General features: G+C 42.7%; 1 protein-coding gene across 1 annotated transcript in view; it reads left to right on the top strand.

The window, feature by feature from the left end:
* FN1 (fibronectin 1) overlaps window positions 1-24,487 on the top strand; it is a 54,666-nt gene that overhangs the window by 16,800 nt on the left and 13,379 nt on the right. Inside the window, exons 13-32 of the mRNA XM_059820537.1 lie at window positions 1,610-1,731; window positions 2,951-3,128; window positions 3,253-3,429; window positions 5,055-5,183; window positions 5,300-5,389; window positions 5,956-6,150; window positions 7,554-7,826; window positions 11,061-11,327; window positions 12,881-12,975; window positions 13,329-13,497; window positions 13,803-13,889; window positions 14,663-14,854; window positions 17,224-17,496; window positions 18,547-18,729; window positions 19,705-19,794; window positions 20,369-20,638; window positions 21,001-21,117; window positions 21,568-21,732; window positions 22,441-22,596; window positions 23,345-23,458. Coding sequence (XP_059676520.1) covers window positions 1,610-1,731; window positions 2,951-3,128; window positions 3,253-3,429; window positions 5,055-5,183; window positions 5,300-5,389; window positions 5,956-6,150; window positions 7,554-7,826; window positions 11,061-11,327; window positions 12,881-12,975; window positions 13,329-13,497; window positions 13,803-13,889; window positions 14,663-14,854; window positions 17,224-17,496; window positions 18,547-18,729; window positions 19,705-19,794; window positions 20,369-20,638; window positions 21,001-21,117; window positions 21,568-21,732; window positions 22,441-22,596; window positions 23,345-23,458 — 3,342 coding nt within the window. The remainder of the gene's footprint in view (window positions 1-1,609; window positions 1,732-2,950; window positions 3,129-3,252; window positions 3,430-5,054; window positions 5,184-5,299; window positions 5,390-5,955; window positions 6,151-7,553; window positions 7,827-11,060; window positions 11,328-12,880; window positions 12,976-13,328; window positions 13,498-13,802; window positions 13,890-14,662; window positions 14,855-17,223; window positions 17,497-18,546; window positions 18,730-19,704; window positions 19,795-20,368; window positions 20,639-21,000; window positions 21,118-21,567; window positions 21,733-22,440; window positions 22,597-23,344; window positions 23,459-24,487) is intronic.

Raw genomic sequence — 24,487 nt, 5'->3', positions numbered from 1 at the left:
GCCCTGCAAGGTAAGAAAGGGAATGTGAGGCTCATTCAGAAAGAAGGTCTTAATATAGGTGACCCTGTTGTAGAAGGGGACTAGTCCCTTTGAAGTCCGTTGCAACTAAATGCTTCACGTAAATAAGGTACCTCTTCTCTGTGACTTGCTTCACGCACATCGTATAGAAGGTCTTTGCGACAGCACCCTATTGAACCTGACCTATACCCAGCAGTGTTGTCAATCAACTGACTGCATTTCTATCCATGGCCATACAGCTAGGGAGCCAGAGACAAGGGAATAGGACACTTGGCAGATGGAACTAGGGACTACCTTTCTTGGGGCAGTGAACTAAGGAGGGCAAGAATAGGAAGCAGGCCTTCTCTGGACTTTTTTTCCCCTGTGTTTCTTATTGAGGGTCGCTGAGCTTCATTGACTCCTGTCAGACTGCTTAAACAAACGTCTCCCCAAGCTATGTGAAATATGCATGCCTCCAGACTGGACACCAGGGCTTTGGGCTTCTTTAGACACAAGAGTGACTGAAAATGTGCAAATAAACCAAAACTAATGTTTCTGAATGTAGGTTTGGGGTTAGGTGAGCTTTGAAATTTTCTTTGTGCGGGCACAGGTTTGTTTGCCTGTAAGCCATGTTAAATATGGAGCAGGTATATATGTCACAGTTGTCCAAATAAATTATAATTAGAAATGTTAGGAGTGGAGGGAGGGTGAAAGTATTTAATGGCTAAAACAAGACACTTTCCTGCAGATTCCAGGGTGGTCTTTGCCAGGATTTTATGAGAACTAACGCGAGGACAGTGCTGCTGAGTGTTCAGTGAAACCTCCCCAGCAGGGCTGGGAGGGACTGAAAAGAGAACCATGGGATCATAAAACCTTTCCTTCTCTATTAGAGAGTTTTGTGGAGAAAATATGCCTGAGCCCGATTTAGCTAAATGCAATCGGTAGTCTTAAGCTTTGGAGCACTGCTGAACTTGTATTTTCATGAGTTTATGGGCCTGATTTGTCTCAAGAATTCCACCAACCCTTCTGGTGTGGTTTGTGTGCAGAAGACATGCCTCGCTGCCTGTGGAGTGCTCCACAGAGTCATGAAAATTCAGTGTTTCAAATCAACAGATGAAGAAATTTAGTATAGTAGTAAAAGATCAGTGTCTCTTTGCAGAGTGTATTCAATGTCAGATCAGGAATTTGCCCTCACCATGCCACAAGATCAGACCTGGATTGGGCAGACATTTCTTATCTCTTTCCCTGCTCCCAGTATGGAAGATATTAATTGATGACAGCAGTTAGTTGCTGAGAAGCTCCCTCTCTTTGAACAATATGGCTTTGCTTTGCAGACTTTTTCTATACTAAACCACTCTGGTTTTATGTTTCATTGATAACTCGCAGGAAATTAACCCAAACAGCACATGTTAACTCTCCCACAGAATATATTCTAATTCATGCCTTTTCCAAGTAGTGATGAAGTATTAAGGGTAGAAAGACAATATAACTTATTTCCTATGCATAGAAATAGTATGTGAGCCACCCAACTTTCTTGCTTTTTGATGACTCCACAAAAAAGGCAGAAGAAAAGCATCCCCAGTGTGTTAAAAATGGCAATTCTTTTTTTCAGGGTCAACTGGGCCTGTTCAGGTGATCATCACAGAGAGTACAAATCAGCCAAACTCACACCCCATCCAGTGGAATGCTCCTGAACGATCTCACATCACCAAGTACATCTTGCGCTGGAGACCGGTGAGTGCCACATTCATCATCATTCATTCATCAAAAATACTTTATTTGGCTTTTTCTGGTGTCTGAAAGAAGTGGCTGACACACTTCCAGCAAACTTTAGTTGCTAATTCAGTGTCCTTGTCCTGTCAAGGTCAACAGTTACTCTGAGGATCAAAGACAAGCAGCGCTGTATAAACACTTGATGTTTTCCTGAGCAAACTTTACTGGTCATTGTGTTCATGAAGTATCTTATTAACCAAAGCACTAGCACAGCAGGCAGACAAGTTCATATCCTTCCTCACTTTAAGTAATGTAAATCCTTGTGGAAGCTTCTTTATCCTAAGAAACATTGTTTTAGTACCATGTGCATATCCAAAGACAACTGGGATGGATTTTATCCTATTAATGAGGAGATAAAAATGAGTGGCATATGAAGATATACACAGCTAGCATAGGATTAAATAAACAGTCATCTTCCATCTTCTGTAAAGTCTAAACCAAAGCTGGTTAACCACTGCTTGTTGGCTCACTCATATTTGAGGAATGATCATTTTAGCCAACGTAGATGAGTTGTGTTACAGTTCCTCTGATTACAGCTTCACAAAAGACCACTTAATGATTAAGAACATTAGTACCTTGATGCTGCCTGTTATTAAGAGAACAATAAAGGCCCTGATCCAAAGCCATTAAAGGCACTAAAGTCTTTTTACTGACTTCAGTGTATCTTGGATCAAGGCCTGAGTGAAATGGACTTTAAAGCACTGGAGTACAAACCTCAGAGGATGGAGCATTATTTTAGAGCTTCCCATAGAGTTCAAACTCAGGGTAGAAGGGAAGAACTTTTCTGTATATTTTTTTCGGATGATGGCTTAGAGTGTTATTGTGAACAGCCTTCAAATATGGATTTTCCAGCCATTCCTCCATGCCTTACTGCATTTTTGATAAAGGAATGAGTTTAGTGCATATATTACAAATAATGCTCCTTTTCAAGGAAAAAGTTCAAAGCTAGGTTGTTTTTCAATTTATCCCAGTAAAACTTAATCACCCAAAATGTCATTAGCCCCACTTTCTGGCATACCTTTCTCATCTCCTTTGATGTGACTCTGTGCATTAACCATTTGAGTCACACCTGTGTTTGAGTATCACAGCACTCGGTAACCATGTAACAGGTTAGGTCACTAGATACCTCTGTTTGCAGGCTAGGGAGTCTCTCACTATTTGGGTGTCTTTGTTCTTGCAGAAAAACTCTGGAAGGCAGTGGAAGGAAGCCACCATCCCTGGCTACCAGAACTCCTACACCATCTCAGGCCTGAAGCCTGGTGTGATATATGAAGGACAACTCATCAGTGTTCAGCGGTATGGCCACAAAGAAGTCACCCGCTTTGATTTTACCACAACCAGCACCACAGCAGTGTCAAGTAAGTTGAACAGCAGGGCATCCAGAAAAACCTAATCTCCTTCACCCAAGTCTTTGTTTCACGCTTCCCAGTTAACACAAAAGTAGCGATGGTTAATTAAACCTCTCTTTCTTTTCTCTTGTAGGCAACACTGTTTCAGGAGAGACAACTCTTCTTCCTCCCATGGTTGCAACTTCAGAGTCAGTCACTGAAATCACATCCAACAGCTTTGTTGTCTCCTGGGTTTCTGCTTCTGACACAGTTTCTGGATTCCGTGTTGAGTATGAGCTGAGCGAGGAGGGTGATGAGCCACAGTATCTTGGTGAGACAATATTTAAGTCTACTAGATTAAAGCATTACTAACAATACATCGCTGTTTTCTGTGACAATCAGTATAGCTAGTGTAAATAGTAAAAAAAATCCTATTTTTCAGTATTATTCAATCAGGATATAAGAGTGGCGGGACTAGCTCAGGTTAAAAGCTCACTTAGTTCATTGTCCTTTCTCCATCAATGGCCATAAGTTCATGTCCAAGGAAGAGCATGAGAACAAGGCAAGTATATAGCAATGCCCCCTCAGAATACTGTCCCAGGATCCTGCGGAGGAAAACTCCCTGAACCAGGGGTGGTGGATTTGTAATAACTGTGGATAAATAGATAGATAGATTTATTCTTTTCAGCTCCATGAATTTCTCCAGTCTTTTTTTCCTTTTGAAATAATGTAAATTTACTAGCTTCCACAGCGTCCTGAAGTGAGCAGCAGTGCAGATGAGAAGAGAACCAAATCTATTTTTCAGACTTGCTGCCTGGCTAATTTCTTCTGCTATACCTTTGTCCTTCCATCAGAATGGACGAGAGAAATCTTTCCCAAGTGCCCTCTCTTGGCTACTTGTCATCTCATTGGATGTCTGTTCCAGTCTGCTCTGTCAGTTGTTTTGTTTGGATCAGATCTTACTCATCTTTGATAACGTGACAACTCAGCTAAGCCAGGAAGCTGCTTCAAGGCACTGGACTCAGACCTAGGAACTGAATCCACTTTTCCAACATCTACTGTAGAGCCTGTGTCACCACACATAATTTAATCTTAACTTCTTTTTCCTAATTTCCTGTCCTTTAACAATGGTAATTGCAATATCTCACAAGGATTTGAGGTTATAGTAGCTATTCAGACACGAATATGAAAAGAACAGTAATCCTCTGACCTAATAATTCTCCCTGGATTGTTGTTTCCTGAACTCACAAGCCTGGACTCATGAGCAGAAGTGGCTTACGTTGGGACTGCCAGCACTGTCACCAGTTTTGTCTGCACACTGGCTGCCCAGACAGCTGAGCTGTGTTGTGAAGCAGCTCCTGAGCTCATCTGTCTACAGACAGGTTTACAGGCAAATTGAAAGGCAATTCCCAGTTTCCCTTAAGATGCTTGGCTTCAGTCTGGCCAGTAAGGAGCTGCTTCATGGGGAATTTCCTACATCTGGCATGTAGGTGGACATCTGGGAGAAGGGAGGGGGGAGAGAAGTTCATCAGCCCTTATAATGTCATTCTTCTCCACTCATGAGTCAGTCTTTCCACGTAACCTATTCATGTGAAAATTTTTCAATATATTTCTGTATCGAAAATGCAACAGTCGGTATGAAATGAGTACTCAGTTAGCTGAGATGGCTAAATGCGAGCGGTGTGTAGGGGGCTGCTGCTCAAGCTGCCCTGCTGTATCACACATCAAGCCTTGCTGTCCTAGGTGTGGCCTGCTTGCTGAGTGTGGAGACCTGACCCAACTCTCCACACAACTTTCCTGATGTGTGCTAAAGACACAGTGCAGAACAATTGCTCTTTTATTGCAGGAAGACTGTGATTCAGCCCAAATTAGAACAGAGGTCTCAATTATTTCATTTGGAGAGAAAGCAAGAAGATAGAATTGCTAAGGCAATTTTTTCTTTCCTGCCTTCCTTAGATCTTCCAAGCACAGCCACTTCTGTCAACATCCCTGACTTGCTTCCTGGTCGCAAGTATATTGTTAATGTCTATCAGATCTCTGAAGAAGGAGAGCAGAATCTGATCCTGTCTACTTCACAGACTACAGGTATGTGTGGGTGGGTGTTGCTGCACTTTGAAAGCTGTTTTTATTGTTTGCTCAATACATTTTGTCACCTCTTATCCTCACGTTTGCTGTCCTCCTCTGTTTATTCCCTTAAACAGCTCCTGATGCACCTCCTGATCACACCGTGGAAAGTGTAGATGACACATCAATTGTCATTAGCTGGAGCAGACCACAGGCTCCGATCACAGGTTTGTCTGTTTGGAGTGCACCTATTTTGCATCGTTGGTAGAATCTGAAATCTCGTTAAAGAAAATGAAGTATAACTCTGGGACAGAGGGCTAGTGCACAATTCTACCCAGTCTAAGAGCCCAGCTGGAAAGCACATGGGCAGTGTTTAGCATTTGCTTGGTTTCACTGTCTGAACCAACCAATTCAGGAGGCTGGATGCAAAATAATTCCTTCTGGATTTGTGTTAAATAAAAACAAGCCCCATGACCTTCTCTTTGTATCTGTCATCCAGACCATCCCGTAACAAGCATGAGAACTGTGTAGACCCTAAATCCACATTGTCAAAGCTCAGAAATATTCTAATCCGGGTCAGATTATGCTTTGTAAGGCATTATGAGTGCGCGATCTGTAGATGGGATGTGAGCACAGGCAAACCACAGGTCTCACTGAAGTTCAGGACTCTTTATGAAACCTCAGTGGGGAGATCAGTTTAGTTCTCATTTCTAGCATTCCTCGTGCTGGCTTACTGATTGTGGCTAAGGAATATATATATATTTATGTATATCTTATGTATATCTTGCTTTAGGCTACAGGATTATCTACACACCCTCCGTGGAAGGCAGCAGCACAGAGCTCAACCTGCCTGACACTGCAACCTCTGTAACACTCAGTGACTTGATGCCGGGTGTTCAGTACAACATCAGCATCTATGCAGTGGAAGAAAATCAGGAGAGTACTCCTATATTCATCCAACAGGAAACCACAGGTGTCCCACGCACAGGTAATGGTCAGCATGTTCTGGATATCAGTCATTGAGTTTCCTGTTTGTACAGAGCCAAATGACAATGCAGGCTCACATTGCTCTAGCTAAATGAAAAGAATTTAAGAAATGTACTCAATTCTGATTTTTATTATTGTGTTTTTTAATTGTAAATGTCACTGGTATTGAAGTTCTATAGTAAAGTCATACTCATTTATGAATTGACACAGTCAAGCCACTACTCTGCATTAATAGGGTTGTAATTCCCAGGGGTCAGACTTGCAGGCAGGTCAAAAGGTTGGTCTTGCATTGTGTCTACAGAAAAGAGAGATCAGAGTTTCCTAAGGTGTCTTAAGGGGATTCTGCTAAGAGATCTTCTTAAAAGCCTGGTAAATCATTTTGCCTCAGTACTTGGCCTGCAGATGTTTAAGGTTATGTACTCAGGCGCCACAACACAAATCCAAGTTGTTCACCTGACTTCTCCCTCTCCCTTCCAGTCCTAACCATTATTTTCCATTGCAGTCAATGGGGATGGGAGATTGCTCAGCATTGACTGATGTGCCAAAATAACACAATATGGTCAAAACTTGAGGCACCCACAATTTAAAAAACAACTGGTTTCAGGGTTCTTTAAGTATCCAATTGGGCTGAATAGTCAAACCAAAAGGAAGGATAGTGAAAGAATTGGGATCTGATGTGGCAGCAGTGGAATTTGGTGGTCCTGCAACTTGCAGGCACATGTTTGCAAATGGGAATTTACCAGGAATGAACTCAGCTCAATGATTTTATGGTTTGGCATCTGCGTATTCCAAAAATGTGCATTGGTTAACCTTAGGGCAGTATCAGTCCTAATGTGAAGAAACTTAATTTGAACATAGGAATTCAAGGGTGCAGTACTGTGGACCAACACAAAGGGAACTGGATTTTGTCTTTGACTACAGTAAGGCCAGATCAGCCCCTGTACTTGTTTAGTTATAAAACATGGATTTTCAGTTAATTATAGACATTCAGAACATGCCATGGGTTTTGAAAACCCTCTCTTTTATTTTTAAAAGGAGGTTCCTGTTTCCAACCCCTGGAGTATTTTTCCCCCCCCAAGCTTTTGGTTCTGCATATATTTGAAGTTCTGTAGCATATTACATCTGGTCTTTCAGTCCTCTTTCTGTGACAGCAAGATACCTTCTATGACCGAAGGCATAAAATACTTAAAACTATGTAGTTACAATTTGAATTGTAGTCTGCTTGAATGTTGTCAGGGAATGTGTGTATACGGTGAGGTTACCATGACATTTTTAATTTGGTAAATATTCTTGGGCTATCCACTGTTCAATCAAAATTCACTTTTTTCTTCCATGTAAACCTATAGTTTCTCCTGCTGGTTGCTAAGGACTCCCTCTAACACTGTTCTGTTGCTCTGCTTTCAGATGACATTCCCTCACCCAAAGATCTGCAGTTTGTGGAGGTTTCTGATATCAAGATCACCATCATGTGGACCCCACCACAGAGCCAAGTGTCTGGCTATCGAGTGGAAGTGATCCCTGTCAATCGCCCTGGCCAACATGGCCAGAGACTGCCTATCACCAGGAGCTCTTTTGCTGAAGTTGTTGACCTGCTCCCAGGAACAACCTATCTCTTTAAGATCTTTGCCGTGAGCCACGGCAGGGAGAGCAAACCTTTGACTGGAGAGCAAACCACCAGTAAGTGTCTTTCCTTCATGCTTTTTTCAACCTTTTGAAGTGCATATTTCTCTGTCGCTTAGAGAGATATATAAACAGAGCACTTAAAGTGCAACAGTTATAGCCCAGGAGGTATCCCATAACTAGGATGACAGGGCTGGGAATTCATTCACTCAAACAATGATCTCTTCAGCAGATTTATCCTCCTCCAGGGCTTTCCAATGGGAGTTTAACTCTCATGGCACTTTAAAACAATTTCGTATGGCTGGAATTCAACTTTTTTATTACTGACTGAGAATTGATGGGCCTTGCAGTTCTTTTACAGCACAGATCACAGCCTGTGATTTTTTTTTTTTTTTTTATTTTTTTTTTTGAGGATACCTTAAGGCAGATTTCAGCATGACTTAGGATCCTTGCTGAGATTGTTCTGAAAATCCTATCTCCTTTCTGGCAGCTACATACCTATTTGGCTCCACTGTCAGCCAGTAAGAGTTCTGCATGCACATGTAAGGACAGGCCTTGTCATAAAAAGGACTGCATTTCAGCTTTGCCAGGTCAGGCCTGGCTTTCCACAGGCTGTCTCACCACCCCAGAAATTTCACTGTCCTCCCAGTGAAACCTGGGAAACTGGTTTGCAGACACCTCAGTGGTCTGTTGACAAGAGCGATGGGGAGCCTCTATTTTTCAGGAAAGGTCATGCAGGATCTCTCAGAACCCGATTGCTAATGATCTAGTGGCAGTGCAACACGTCACCAGTGTGAGGCAAGATGACAAGTGAAGTATGCAGTCTGTCAGGCATTGCTTTTTGCTTTGCAGAAGTGCAGAGAAGAGAGGAGCAGTGACTGGGCAAGATGTAGGCTTTCAGATGGAAGAGGAGGAGTTTAGCATGGGTTCAAGTGGTTATCTCCATTTTTGATCCTAGAGAAGCAGATCAGACAGAACCTGGGATGTGGTTCGTTTGAACAGATCCTGTTTATTGGGCAACAGAAGGATGACTCGGTGTTTGTGGTGTTCTTTGACTGGGTCACTTTATTCAAAGGACCAAAATTCAGCTATGCACATCTGCTGCTGTTCTGATACTTTGCAGTAAATGAGACCAACTTTTGAGAATCCAGCGCACAACTCTTACAAAGATGAGAGGGAAGGGAAGGAAATGGGATAATCTGTGAATATAGCCATGCTGTTTGAGAAATACTATTTACTTACATCCATAAAGCTAGGAGCTGTGAATAGTGCCTCTCCCTCTTACCATCTTTCTTGACTATGCAGTGAGAATGGGATCCTTATGTTTGTCCTTTGACATAGGTATCTGATTTGAGCATAACATAGATGGTGTGAACACCCTCCCTCCTCTTTCAAGTGAGGCTTTCAAAAGCAAGGATGCGACTTAAGAGTCTGAACTCTCTTGGAAGCATTTAGAACAAGAAGTTCTAAAGTTAGATCTGTAAGTTTTTGTGGTTGTTTTCAGGAGCTTTGGCTAGGTGTAGAGCCCCCGTGAAAGTCCACACACAGAGGTGTGCATCAGAGCATAGACATTTGATTCAGACAGCACAGAGCTAGTTACAAACGTCTGGAATCATTTTCTGTAGGCTATGATCATCCGCCTAACTGCTTTGCCTAAACCACATTTCAGAAAGTATTCATATAAATTGCATCCTGTAATCGAAAGTCCTGGGAAACAGAAATCATTCAGAGTTCCCAAGGAAAACCCTGCAGCAAAAGTCTCTTCCCACGGTGTAAATGTGATTCTCTTTTTGGCCTTCTGTTAAAAAGCAGTCTACAAATAAACTCTGAGTGTGTGTGTGTGGCTTTTTAATCTTCCCCTTTTTCCTTTAGTATGGGGAGAGGATGTGATAAAAGCCTAATAGAGCTGGCAAATTAAATTGTGCAGAAAGGAACTGACTGTAGGCTACAAATCGGAAGAAGATACAATCCTTGTCAGATGAGACTTAGCACAGATCTAAGTACCAAGAAGAGACAAAGCTGACTCTCAGCCCGTGGGTTGGAGATGGGCCTAAGGAGGGTCACACACATCCTTTGACTTTTAAATCTCCCCCATCTTTGGAAGTGGTAGAAGAAGGACGTCTTTTCTTCCTTTTCCCTCCCTCCTCAAAAAGCGAGAAAACAACTGGGGAGAAAACAAAAAGGATGACAACTGCTTCCCACTGAATCACTGGGAGAGTGATGAAAACATTAACTTTCATCACCAAAGTTTTACTTACTCAGGGGAGAAAAAAGTATTTGCCATCAAAAAAGAGCATTGATGGAACCTCTCCTCACTACTCTTAATTTCAACATATAATTGCCATGTAGATGCTATAAACTCTTTGCTGCAGCCAGTGCTACCCTGCCTGCTGTGGGGGCAAATTGCTGAAGTTTCTTTCCCACTCTGAGCCTCATCTTGTCTCAGCCAAAGGTAGTGACATCTCCGCCATTCACTGGGCTCCAGTGCAGTGCTGAAGAAGCTGTATTGCTTCAGCCTCTTGTTTATGTAGTTTTCTGGGTTATCGGTTTCAGCAGCTTCCCAGAGGTAGTGATAAAAAGGGGAAGAAGCCTGATAAGAGCCGTTGCGTGAGTCCCATGGGAGAGATGAGCATACTTAGAATTGTTGTATAGTCGGTTCCACGGTGCGATTATTTTTAAGTAGCTCTAGGAACTGGTTTTCTGCAGAAAGTCACTGACTTATTTATTTTTACATAAAAATGACAAAGTGGGGGTGTTTTGTTTTGGGAGGGGATTTTGAGAGGGCAGGGAGTAGGACTGGGCAAAGATTTAAAAGAATAAATCTTTTTTAACGAAAAAGGGCTAAAGTTAGGTTTCCATGCTTACGCTGACAAGTCTAAACTGAGCTGATTTTTAAAAAATGCTCAGCATTCATGAGAAACTATTGAAATTCCTGAGTGCGGTTGGGTTCATCTGTCTCGCCCCAGCCATTACCCTGACTTCCCCATGGGATGGCACGTATGGCAGCAACCCAAATCGGCACAGCCCAGAACGCACAGGTCTGCCTGACTGGATATTACTGGATGGCACTGAGGCATGGATATAGTTATTTCACTTCTATTTCCAGCTCTCACATAGTCCCCACCTTCTCTCTTCTGTACTGTTACACTCGTGCCCTAAATGAGAAATACAAGCTCAACAACCTCATTGTACATCCATGTTTTTTGCATGGTAATGGACATGCTTTGGAAGTAGGGGTGAAGTAGAGATTCAGCTGGAAAATTGATGCATGTTATGCTTTTTCTTCCCCAGAGCTCGACGCCCCCACCAACCTGAGATTTGTCAATACCACGGAGCATTCAGTGTTAGTATTGTGGATGCGGCCCCGTGCTGTGATCACAGGATACCGGCTGACTGCAGGTCCCACAAGAGGAGGTCAACCAAGGACCTACAATGTGGGACCTTCTGCCACTAAGTACCTTCTCAGGAACTTGCAGCCTGGCACTGAGTACACTGTGTACCTTGTGGCAGTTAAAGATGACTTGCAAAGCGCCAGAGAAACCGGAGTCTTCACAACTTGTAAGTATAATAGCCACATATTCCTCTTCCCTAACACCCTGGCCTTTCTTCAAAACTTGTGCTGAAAGTGGCTATTGTGAATTGGTTTACAGAAGAAACCTTTTGAAGCAGCGTTCCAGCAGAACTACTTGGGAAATATTCCTTGTTCTTCTTTCTGAATTATTTGGCAGGAAACAGAGAGTTATTTGCATCAAAAAGCTTTTAGTAAGATATATTTCAGCTTTTTGGTGATTAAAAACAAAAGGGAAAACTTACTACTGTAAGTTTAACTGAATTACAAATAAATTTAATTTTACTTGCTCTTTCCAGTTGTTTGGTTTTGGCATGACAAATCAAGGAAAGCAAACAGCTCCCTTAAAATGGGCAAGGAATAATTAGTCTGTCATTTCTATAAAGCTGAAGGCAGTCATTTCTCAAGCACAACCATGCCATCTAAGGCAGCTCAACTGCAGTTACAGTAACTGACACAAACATTGCATTCTATCCCTTTTTTTTTTTTTTTTTTTTACTTTTCTGTCATTTTCCTTGTGCTGCTGCTGGCTTGGAAGAAGTATTAAGGGGGAGGAAAGTGGGTTCTGTAAGAACCCACACGTAATTCTAGAAAGAACAAATAGATTCACTGTTTAAATAATGATGAAGCAGTCATATAAACTAACAAAATTCAAAGCCATCCAAGCCCAGAACCACATCCTCTTTTCAAAAGAGAATGTGATTTCTTTTAGAACAATGCGAAATTAAAATAAGGGTTCAAACTTTTAATAAGAGTAACACTGTTGACATTGGCAAGGCGCTTTCTGCTGACAGCCTTATCTATAAATATTTCTCAATTAGGATATGAATGGATCTCAGATGAATATTGCCTTCAAATTCTGGCTTATCTGAATGAAACCAGTCCAGTCTAAGACTGTAGATTAACAAATCAACTCTCTTCATTAATAACGAGGTCAATTCAGATTAAAGTTGATAGAGTTATTTGGACTGATTCTGGGGTGCACAAAGGCTTTGGTTTCTGTGTGATGCTCCTGACAGATATCAATGAGACCACAGATTCCTTGGATTGACTTTGAGCTCCCTTTCACTCTGCTGACTTCAAAAGAGCTGAAGATGTTGGTGAGGGATGAGATGGTCCTAGCTGGGACAGCTGGATGACAGACAAGGGCGTAGTGTTCTGCTGATTGAATGGCATATGGTGGGTGAAGGAAAAAAAGCTGTTTTTTGAGGAACGCTTTAGATATCATGCCAAAAACAATATTCCCCAAATTCTTGGGGTTGGATGCAAGGAGGATTTACGAGGTCCACTTCAATATTTTCGTTTTCCTCAGGAACAACAAAAACTGGCTATGATTAGACCACTTGCATACTGTGTCTATCAAGCTCAGCAGCAGACAGAAGTCATCTGTCAGATCCCTCCCAAATCACTGGATTTTCAAAAGTAATACAGTTCAGCATCTTATTACATCCCTCTTGCTATTTGGACTGCTACAGGTCAGGTTTTCTAACTGTTTGGTGCTGTCATAGCAGCTAGACTTCAACTATGTCAATTCACTCCACAGATCAGCCTGTTGGCTCTGTTCCTCCTTTTAACACAGAAGTGACTGAGACTTCTATTGTCATCACCTGGACACCTGCACCAAGGATTGGTTTCAAGGTAGGGAAAACTGAAGTCCCATGTTTCTTTTTCCTCTTGCGTCATTGCGATAGGGAGGACAGATTAAAGCTGGTTACTGTGGACTGCAGTGAAGATAGTAGCACAAAGGAAAGAGATGCAGAAGACAGGCTGCTTACAGGGGGCAGGTCTAGGTCACAGAGGTCAGTGCAAGCATGTCCTCTGGGCTTCAGGTCAAGTTCGTCAGTGGGACGTCTAAAACACAAGTTACAGGATTAATAGTTGGCGTTCAGCATAAGGGCCCATGATACTCATGTTGGATGGTAAGTCAGAATGTTGGTAGCTGGGATAGGAGTATTTGAGACTGAAAAGCAAACTTTGCTGCTTCTCTGCAGCTGGGTGTGCGCCCAAGCCAAGGTGGAGAGGCTCCCCGGGAGGTCATCTCTGATTCTGGCAGCATCGTGATATCTGGCTTGACCCCTGGAGTGGAGTACACCTACAGCCTCACAGTCCTGATGGACGGCCAGGAGAGAGAGACTCCGATCATCAGGAGAGTGACTACACGTACGGCACATTTGCTTTTCCACAATTATCCCTCCTTCCACTTGCTTCCCCTGTGTTCCCTAGATCAATGGCTGTCTTCTGGAAGTCAGTTCTAGTCTTTTCCTCCTGTCATGGTCTGGAAGGTGTTTTTCTTTTTGATGCATAGGTGACAGTAGCACTAGCTTATGCAATGCAGGGTCACAACTTCAGGAGAATATTTTTAGCTCATTCTGAAGGGTGAGGATATAATGTGGGGAGAAGGGATGCTGAGGGAGCTAGCATGATTCTTAGTGCCATAAATGACCCATTTGTCTGAACGCTTGCAGCACTGTCTCCACCAACCAACCTGCGCCTGGAGCCCAATCCTGATACTGGGATCCTGGTAGTCTCTTGGGATAGAAGCACAACTCCAGGTAACTATGGGAACTCGCACTATGCTTGAACCTCCTGTTGTATCAGAATGCTAATGTTTGTTCTGCGGTGCCTTGCAGTTCATTAAGGAGACTTTGATAGGAAGCTTGCTGTTGAGTCATTTAAGGAAAAATGTACATATTTCTAGATATACTTGAGGATATAATTCACAGTTAACTATAGGTTGCCATAGGACTCTTCAGGATTTACATTCCATGTAAAATGCTATTTTGGAGTATGAATGTATTTAAATATTTCAGCTGGTTTTTGAAGTATTTGAAGGATTTCTTCAGATATCCCCAGTGTTTTAAAAAAAGTCCAAGGGAAGGAAAGCAAAATGGACCAAAAAGATTTCTGGCAGTGAAGAATGAGTTCATGTCATTGAGAGTAAGCATGGAAGTTCTGAAAGTGTTCAAGATGAACTCTTCTCCAACAATAGATGATGGGAGCTGTACAATTGACTTCCATAAAACAAGGATTGAAAGCTTTTGAAAACCCCACTCTCAGTCAGTAGATGTATCTTTTCTTGATGTGTCATGAGATTTTCAGTTTTGTAAGGTCTCACAGGGAACTGAAACTATGCTGTGAGAGGGGCATGCCTACCTCCTGGGAAACTCATTTCGGGGTGCTTGACAAAGCAACCTTTTGCCTGCTGGGCTCAGGGTGGCAAAACCACTTGTAAAATGCAATGTGTTTGCTTCAGTTGTTTATACTGAGGCCTGATGTATATGGATACAGCATGAGATTACTGCATACTGGTATATCTGTATTTCAGGCATCAGTGGGTACCGAGTGACCACTGCTCCTACCAGTGGGCAGCAGGGCTCTACCTTGGAGGAAGTAGTAGGTGCAGATCAGACCACCTGCACCTTTGAAAACCTAAACCCTGGTGTGGAGTACAACGTCAGCGTTTACTCAGTCAAGGACGACCAAGAGAGTATCCCCATCTCTGAAACCGTCACACAAGGTAATGAAAGGATGAGCAGCAGTTTTAGCTACTCAAAGTTGAATTGCTGAGCCCGAGAGCTCTACATTGCAGAACTCCTATTAGTCTGATGGCAGAGGGCTTAGATTTAGAAACAGAATAGCCATGTGCCAGCATGTGACAGAGCAGTTTTTATACCTGTGCACTTCTCTGCATGGGCAGTCTACGTTGTCTGTCAACAGGGTGGTGGTAAAGAGATGGATCTGTTATATCAGTACACTGAGCTGAAGAGGAATGGAGATTTAACTTGGCCCTGCGGTGCCCTGGCAGCTGGAGCACAGCTGGTGGGAATGGGAAGTAGGTGAAGAGAGGTATGAGTGGGAAGCGAGCACAGGAGAAATTTTGGCAGTAATAGTGGCAGAAGATCGCTTCAGCACAATGGAGAGGAAAGCCAAGATCGAAAGGTCCACCACTGTAGCACTTCTGGACACAAAGTGGTGTGTGCCACCTCACATCATTACATGCTGAGATGACTGCTGAAACTACCTTTGTAGCCACAGTAGCAAAATTAATATGCATCTCGCCAAATGTTTTAATTTCATTTTCCTTTGTGAGGGCTTTGTTTGTTTGTTTTTGTTTCTGCTCAGCCCTGAAATGATGCCAGCTACTGTGTTCGCTTGCTCTTATAACACTGCTTTAAAATTTCCATGCTTCACTGAAGTGCTGTACACTCCCTGGGAGTGAACTAATACTGTGATATTGCATAATTAAAGCAGTAATATCTTTAGCCCTTTACCATCTTCTGGTGGGGGAAAGCTAAGAATGTATGTCTCTGGCTTTGAGCACTCTTTAAAGGTGATATGGTACATGCATTCCGTGTGGATAAACAATGATTTTACAGAAAACTGGCATTTTTTTGCATCTATTCTGTAAAATGTCTTTTCCTAGAAAGACATAAAAATAGAACATAACCACTGTTGTTAAAGCCAGTCTTTTGCAATATTACTGTCCCATAATTCCTTTTCAAGCTAACTTGTAATGATCCAACAGAATGGATACAGAGTCCTGCATCTTTGACTCACCTACTGGTGTGTGATCCTGAGGGAGGAAGAGCATCCATTAGCTCCCACTGATTTCGGGATCACCCTGCTAAAGTTACATAGCCAAATCTTGTGGCTTAAATCAATACCAGTCTATTGACTTGAGCAATTGGGGGTTTGGCCATTGCCAATTAAAGATGCATCTAACATTCCCCACCCCTTACCCAATTCTGTTGGTCCTAACATACAGGAAAAGAACAACTTTGCTATAGGAATAATATCCATAGGGAAAACAGTCACAGCTGTGCTTGTTTGCCATACAGAAACTTAGGCAATATCTAGAAGATATTCAGTAGCTCAGTTCTGCTATTTTTGAACAATTTAGCCAACAAATCAAGTCAGCCTCTTGGCCACATCCTGTGCTGGGCATAACCTCTAAATATGGGGACATTGTTGCTCTTACAGAATACTTATGATATAAAGGTCATTTTTAACCATTTGCCATCTTTCCAAGAAAGTGTTTTATTACTCACTGTTCTGTATCATCTGGTTTTAGCACATATATTGCAGCAGTTAGTGGTAAGTAGAACTTGAGGAATTCTGGGCCAGATCCTCAAGCTGTTACAGTGATTTGAGACTTTTTTCCAAGTCCAGTGGAAATAGTTCAGATAGTAGATGATCTACTCTGAAGCTTTGTGATGGTTCTCACCAGCTGAGGGTATAGGCTGATTTAGCCCCTTCAAACAGGTTGATATTTTTATGATCCCAGTGATAAAAGTTAGACTTACCATTTGAACAAGACAAAAATTCTAGAGGGTCAATCAACTACTGTTTCAGAGGAGTAGTTTTATTTATATGTTAATAGACTTTGATGTCTTGGTTTCTACCTGAAAAAAAAAAAAAATTGGTATGTTTTTTTCTGCTTCTATTTTTATCACAAAATGATGGGTCTTCATGGCTCATCATTGCTCAAAGTAAATTTGTTGAAAGTGAAGTGCTTGGAGGCCTTCTTGAAAATTGTATGTCTAAAGTGGAAGTGCATTGTCTCAGGGGAGCGGGGTTTCAGCTTCTGTCTGCCCGGGGAGGCAGCTGGTGACTGCACTGAAGGGTAAAATATAAAAAGAAAAAAGAAAAAAAAAAAACAAAACAAAAAAAAAAAAAACAAAAAAAAAAACAAAAAAAAAAAAAACAAAAAACAAACCACCAAAAAACTTCCTTTCCCCCCAAACCCCAAGAGAAATTCTGCATATCACCGCAATTGCTTCTAAAGTTCTGTCAATGTTAATAGTGATGAACACTGCTTTTTTCTCCCTTGTCTTTCTTTTGCCTCTGTATGTCTTTGCCTTTCCCGTTTGCTCTTTAACTCATTAGAGGTGCCCCAACTCACTGACCTAAGCTTTGTTGACATAACTGACTCGAGCATCGGCCTGAGGTGGACCCCGTTAAATGCCTCCACCATTATTGGTTACCGCATCACAGTAGTTGCGGCAGGAGAAAGTGTCCCTATTTTTGAAGATTTTGTGGACTCCTCAGTAGGATACTACACAGTCACAGGCTTGGAGCCGGGCATTGATTACGACATCAGTGTAATCACACTCATTAATGGCGGAGAGAGCGCCCCTACCACTCTGACACAGCAAACGGGTGAATTTTGAAAACTTCTGTGTTTTGTGACATGAACGGTGTTTCATGCTGTCACTGGCTGTCGGGATGACAGGGCTTTGTCCAAAGAGGGATTGAGCCACTCACTGGAGGGAAGCCAGAGAGACACAGCTCGCCCCTTTTTCTAAAAGGCAGCTGGGATGGATATGCACTGCTCATTTTTCTAATTTGAGGCATTTTAATACTGTGTATGGCTGCAGACTTGCCAGGCTCATTCACCTTCTGCTATTCAGATTTCCAGGATCCAGTTGGAATCAAGAGCCTGAAACATGAGCTGTATATTCACCAGACTTTTAAACTGTGATTCCCCAAAATAAGAGTGCCAAAGGGTGGAGCAGTTCAACAGACACCCTCCAGCCTTGATAACTATTTGAGCTTCCAGCAGTCTGTTTCAGTGGTGGCCCCACTCTTTCCACAATGCCCCAAAGGATGCAGATGCAACACTGCTCCCTGAGTACATGCCATTGACAGCCATGCCACACCGTCAAGGGTCTCTATAGTGCATGAGCAGAAGGCGAGCTGAAAACTGGTTCTTGCATGAAATCCTATTGTGTTTGAAAATCCTGAGGCTGTAAATCCTTCGACACGAGTAGAAGTAGAGACATAGGAAATTAGTGATATACCCTCTCCTCTCCTCTGTGTGCATGTATGAACGCTAGATGAGATTACTTTTCCATCTGTAAGCTGCTGTGTGGCAACTTTAAACCTCTCTTGGCTCCTCATCTGTAATACGAAATCCAGCTGCAAGAGGCACGTTACTGAAACTTGCTACCTTGTTTTCCAATTAGCCCCACAGGGTATATTTGAAGTATCGGGAATTGCCAAGAGGTTAAAGGAGCCTGACAGTAGTACAGACGTATTTTTCTCTTAACTGTAGTAGAACCAAATGTAGTTTAGAAGTCGGTTTGCATGGGTCTGACACAGTAGTCTGTTATGCATGAGATACTTCCTCTGGTGATTACCTGAACATACATCTTGATCAACTTTTTATGAATCGGAGATCTAAGATAACATTTGTTCTTTGCTATATAGCTGTGCCTCCTCCCACTGATCTCCGCTTCACTAATGTGGGGCCTGATACTATGAGAGTGACTTGGACTGCACCAACTTCCATCGTGCTGAGCAGTTTCTTGGTGCGTTACTCACCTGTCAAGAAGGAGGAAGACGTTGCAGAGCTGACAATTTCACCCTCAGACAACATGGTGATCTTAACAAGTAAGTGGGTTACCTATGTAAGTGAAACAAATAACAGGCCCCTTATATATGACATAAGATGAGGCAAAAGAAAAATTGCTTACAGTAAGTGTAACTGGCGAAATTCTCAGCTGATCTAAGCTGATGTCGAAGTAGCCTCATACAAACTCACACTAAATGGGGTTTGGCCACTTGCTTTATCCAAGTTAAAGCCAAACTGCAGGAAAGTTTTTTCCCATCAATCCAAAGACAATGATGAATCAGACAATGGGGCAATTGCTTTGATTTGCAGCTTGGTTAGGTATTAAGAGTAAATACATATTACTCATCTGGTTTGCCAAAAATGTCAAGGACTTGCAGTGCCAGAGGTTCAGGGAGAGAGTCAGAATGTATAAAAGGTCATTGCTTCTTTGGCTTTGTATGCTTGGGACCTGAAAATAAATACTGTTTGGAACCTTACAGGACATGGCAACAAAACATGGGCATTTTCAAAAAGCTGGCAGTAATTTTTGCTGGTGCAAAAGCTGTGTTATAGTTGAAGTTTTTTACCCATCCTAGAATCAGGTTGGCTGAGTGAGAGACAACACCCACTTTCAGAATAAGGGACCAGACCTGGGGCTCATCTGAGTTAGAATAGCTGTGTTGGAAATCCTTGGCCATATTCCAGTTTATATCAGCTAAAGCTTTGATACAGGGCATAACTAAACTACTAGATAACTAGAAGGAACCTTGTAGAAAACTAATTGCTTCTAGCCAGTCTCCACAAAATAATGAAGCAATGATAGAGGATGGATACCATGTTCCTTTAGGCTAAAACATTGCAATCAACCGTAATGCCACAAAAAGAACTGATTTAAATTTTTGACTGTCTGGAAGGCCTCAGACCTTCCGTCAAGCAAAACCTGATTACCTCCCATGGTTAAAATTGTATAGGTTGCGTGACTTCTAGCTATTAGTAAGGAAATATGTCTAAATTCCTGTACTTAAACTCCACAGATCTGCTCCCTGGTACTGAATATCTGGTGAGAGTCTACAGTGTTTCTGAGCAACATGAGAGTGCACCTTTGTCTGGAATCCAGAAAACAGGTACTTGATCGCACATGTATCTCAGGGTGCACTAATGCCATGCATTAAGCATTCATTAATGGGACTTTGTTGCTCTTTCTTGTGTACTGCCACCTCGTTGATGCGTCATCAGCTAGATATCAAAGAGCATTGCAGATGCACATCTTGGGAAACATTAGGAAATTTTGCGTTTCATTGTGTTCTGAGAGCCAGAACTTCTGTTGGTTTTAAATAGCATTGTAGACTCTGGTGTGAATGTACCAACTGTGTCTGCCTGAGAACAAGCCTAGGCAGAGCCTATCATATCTAGCACTGAGTCTTTCTTGTTTCATAACTGTGTAATGGAGTTTGCTGGTCATGTGCATTGTTTTATGCTGTGTTGTCTCTGTGTGCCACGCACTCTTTTCCTGCAGTAGCGATCCAGTGCTTGTTTATCTCGCTTTGATCCTGAGCACATATTTGTTTAGTTCCATGGCTGAATAGCATTTGGCTTAGGATCTGGCAGTGTCATGGTACTGAGCTTAATGAAACATGGCAGTAGTGGTGATGACCAGTAGTTTGGTTGAGCTCAGTCTCTTGTCTCTTTGAATCCCAGGTCTTGATTCCCCCACTGGCCTTGACTTCTCGGATATAACTGCTAACTCTTTCACCGTCCACTGGATTGCTCCTCGTGCCACCATTACGGGCTACAAAATCCGGCATTCCCCAGAGCATGGTGCTGGCAGGGCCAAGGAGGACCGCGTGCCCCCCTCACGGAACTCCATCACCCTTACCAACCTGCTTCCAGGGACTGAGTATGTGGTCAGCATCATCGCCATCAATGGCAGGGAGGAGAGTGTGCCCTTGGTCGGCCAACAAACAACGGGTAAGCCTTGAGAGAACGCTGGCTAAAAGTTACTGTGAGGATTTTGGGTGTCCTCTAGCAAAGCAGTTGCTGTTAAACCAGATCTTCCCTACCAGCTGGCGAAACCCTGCGCATGAGGAAGTGCCTGTGATTCTGAGGTAGGGCCTGATTTAGAAAAAGGTGGGAGGACCCCATGTTACTGTCAGATGTCTTTAGGGCCAGCAGAACTTTTTTCATTAATCAGGTACCTCGCTTGTAGAGGTGTGTGCACTGGGCTAAAATTAAGGCAGATGAGTAGCAGAGGAGCACAGTATGATAGGTGGAATACGTAGCTGATATACATTAACTGCATTTAAACTCTCTCTCAATTCTGTTTTTTCTAGTGTCTGATGTTCCAAGGGACCTGGAAGTCACTCCCACCAGCCCAACCAGCCTTTTGATTTCCTGGGAAGCTCCTGCAGTGACAGTCAGATACTACCGGATCACTTATGGTGAAACAGGTGAGGGCAGGCTGCTATGGCTAGTCACAGACCAGAAACTCTATTCTGAAGCCATTAGAAAGCCACAGCAAATAACAAAGGCAAGTTTGACTGTAGCAGACAAAAAAATCCTGTATCATCACTGAGATTCTTGTAGCATATTTAGAGAAGATTGTCAAATATAGGTGTCTTTTTTGAAAAAAAGAAAAAAAAAAAAGGAGAGCAAATAATTTTTTGTCTACCAAAAAGAAAGCATCTGGAGTACTCCAGTCATTTTAGTGGTGATTCTGTGTACATGCTTCATTCTTTTCCTTGGGTTGGTCTGAAAAAGACTTTGACCCAAGAACCATTGAAATCAACAGGGTCCTGTCTTCAACTTGATGCATATAGGATTGTCCTGGTTTTTGTAACGATGTAAAATGTGTAATTTAGAGTTCCATTACATTTCTTTTTCCACCCTATCCTCCTTAGGTGGAAGCAGCCCTGTGCAGGAGTTTACAGTGCCTGGCACCATGTCTACTGCTACCATCAGTGGCCTCAAACCTGGTGTAGACTACACCATCACCGTGTATGCTGTAACTGGCCGTGGAGACAGCCCTGCCAGTAGCAAGCCAGTCACTGTCACCTACAAAACAGGTGAGACTTGTTTAAAAAAAAAACAAAAAAAACCCACAAAAACCCCCTACAGCTTTGTGTTGGCTTATCCCCATAAATTTGTATCACTGATCCCTGGTTTCTTTTAGAAGTCATGGGCTATGTTGTAAGCCCATCATTTTCAGTGGAGCTGCGTATCGTGCTGGCCCAGCATGACAATGACATGACACAGAAGGGGATTGTGGACTTGGACTTTTGGAGGAGGGAGACCCTGTGGAGTCCAGATGGGGATACAAGCAGTATTTGACTGCTTATTGCAGAGTGGAAATCCTGTTGGGCTCTCATATCATGAGGTCACCGTTGGCTTAACTCTGGTGCTTCTGGTGCACTGTCATATTATGTGATCCTGATGAGACCTAACTTTCTAACTCCAGAACTGTCATCTCACTCCTGATCTGGATATAGCCTAATCCTACTCCTACTGTAGCTGCAGATAAAGGCATTTAGTAGCCTTTAAAACAACAAAAATCCTCAACTAACATTGATACGAGGTCAGTCACCCGCACATCATGGTTAAGGCTTTTTTGCTCTGGGCTAGCATAAGGGACAAATAAATAGCAACACGTGTTTTCTGTTCTAAGCAGCACAGCCTGGAAAAAGAAGAGCAAAATAAAATTCAGCTAGGAGGCAACAGTGGAGGGAGGGTTTCCTGTACCAAGATAATCAGAAAAAACTATTTTTGTTGCCCAGAAATAGACACACCATCCCAGATGCAAGTTACCGACGTCCAGGACAACAGTATCAGCATCAGATGGCTGCCTTCAACATCCCCAGTCACAGGGTATCGGGTGACAGCAGTCCCCAAGAAAGGACATGGGCCCACAAAAACTAAAAATGTCCCTGCAGGTAAGAGTACATGACATCTTTCACCAGATCTGTAAAGAATGCAAGGTGCAACCACTAGAATCAACACTATCAGGCACTAGGCATATGCTCGAAGCCAAACTTTCTTCTGTTTCTACCTTTTTTTTGCCATCCTGTTGACTTCAGTTGGGTCTCATCCAGGAGAAGCTAGGGCAAATTTTTGCCCTGAAAGCTTCACATTTCTTTGACACCACTGTGCTGCAAAGATTTGTTCTTGGCAACCTCAGTGTCACTGAAAGGCACCTGGGTTTCAAAGAAATGCCATTGGATTTTCTAGCATCCAGCACAACTTCCTCTGAAATCCTTCTGAAGGTCACATAACGTGACCCTTGGTCATAGCATGGACTCAGTCACATATGCTACAGGCTTGACCTCATTACCATATAGAGTCAGCTCTCAGGAACACAGTGGGTTTTGTGGGGTCTGCAGGGATTAGCATTATCCCAGAAAATGGTAAAGCTGGTCTGCTCTTGCTTTATTTTTTTTTTTTTTTTACTGTGCTAACCTGCCCTTTTAGCTGTGAGGCCTTTGAGCAGGTACCAACATCAGATGCCTTGTCCTGCACTGCCAGAGAGGCATAGTGCAAGCAAAAGGTAAACCTGATGTGTCAATCCTATCTCGTTTTAATGATGTATGGCTAATACAGGCCCTTCATTCAAGGCTGCTTAGAGGCCCATGCTCTGCAGCTTTGTGCAGCTGCAGATGGACTAATGTTGTTCTTTCCTGCCAGATCAAACGCAAGTCACTATTGAAGGTCTGCAGCCCACAGTTGAGTATATGGTCAGTGTCTACGCTCAGAATCAGAACGGAGAGAGCCTCCCCTTGGTTGAGACGGCTGTCACCAGTATGTATTTCACTTCATGGTAACAAACCAAATGTTATCTATTGATGTCTGAATCTACCATGCAGTATCACATCCCCAGCAAAAGCAAGTGGCAGGTGCCTAGTCTCCAGGAGAATGCGAGGTGGTCTGCCCTGTGATAAGTACCATGCACCCAAATTGCAGATGCTGGCAAAAACACAGTCCCTCTCCCTCAAACACTGGCAAAATGTAATTAATTCCCCACCCCGTCAAAATGCTGCGCTTCTGATTTTCTTTCACTAAAGCCGCAAAGTCTTTTTGGGTTTTGTTTGCCTTCAGCCAATCAGTGGAAAAATGTGCAAAGATCTCCTTTCTGGAGCTAGGTGGCAAAGGTGATTACTGTTAAGGGACTGGGCTTGGCTTGGGAGCACTTGCCCTGTGCAAGGGAGTAAAGGAAACTACATGAGTTATATCAAGAACTTGGGATGAAGCGCTGCAAAAGAAAGGACAGTTCAGCCCTCAAATTGCTCTGTCTGCCTATACAAAACAGCAGTACTGCTTTGGACACAAAGAGGAGACAAGAGGGAACATGTAACTCAGAGGGATATCTCTGATGTAAAGTGCCTTTACTGGGGGCATCTCTGGGGTAGGGATTTGCATGCACATTATTTCCTTGCTCAGGCTTGTATTCAAAACCACAGCTCAGCCCCAAATACTTCCAGAATTGTCCTAAAGACAACTGGAGCTTCTCTGAAGCTTAGCAGAGGTGGGAAAAGACTGCATCTCAATTTCAAGCCAACAAATTCCTGGACAAAAATCACCTTTGCCAACTAGAAAATGTAGAAAATTCAGGACTAATATAACATGGCAAATAAAAAAAGTTGAAATCTTAGAGAAAAGCATAATTTGGATACAATATAAAATTGATATGCCAGATTCTCCCATTTTGTGTAACAAATGGGTATAGCTCTGTGGTAGCCACACTAGACTTGTGTGGAGCAAGGCTCACTTACCTTGCTGTCTAGCGCTGAGCTCCCACCTTGCTAGGAAAATCCGATGAATTGGTCTAAT

Source organism: Gavia stellata, chromosome 8 (assembly GCF_030936135.1).
Source record: "Gavia stellata isolate bGavSte3 chromosome 8, bGavSte3.hap2, whole genome shotgun sequence".
Classification (NCBI taxonomy): Eukaryota; Metazoa; Chordata; class Aves; order Gaviiformes; family Gaviidae; genus Gavia; species Gavia stellata.
This window is presented reverse-complemented; position numbering and strand designations above follow the sequence as displayed.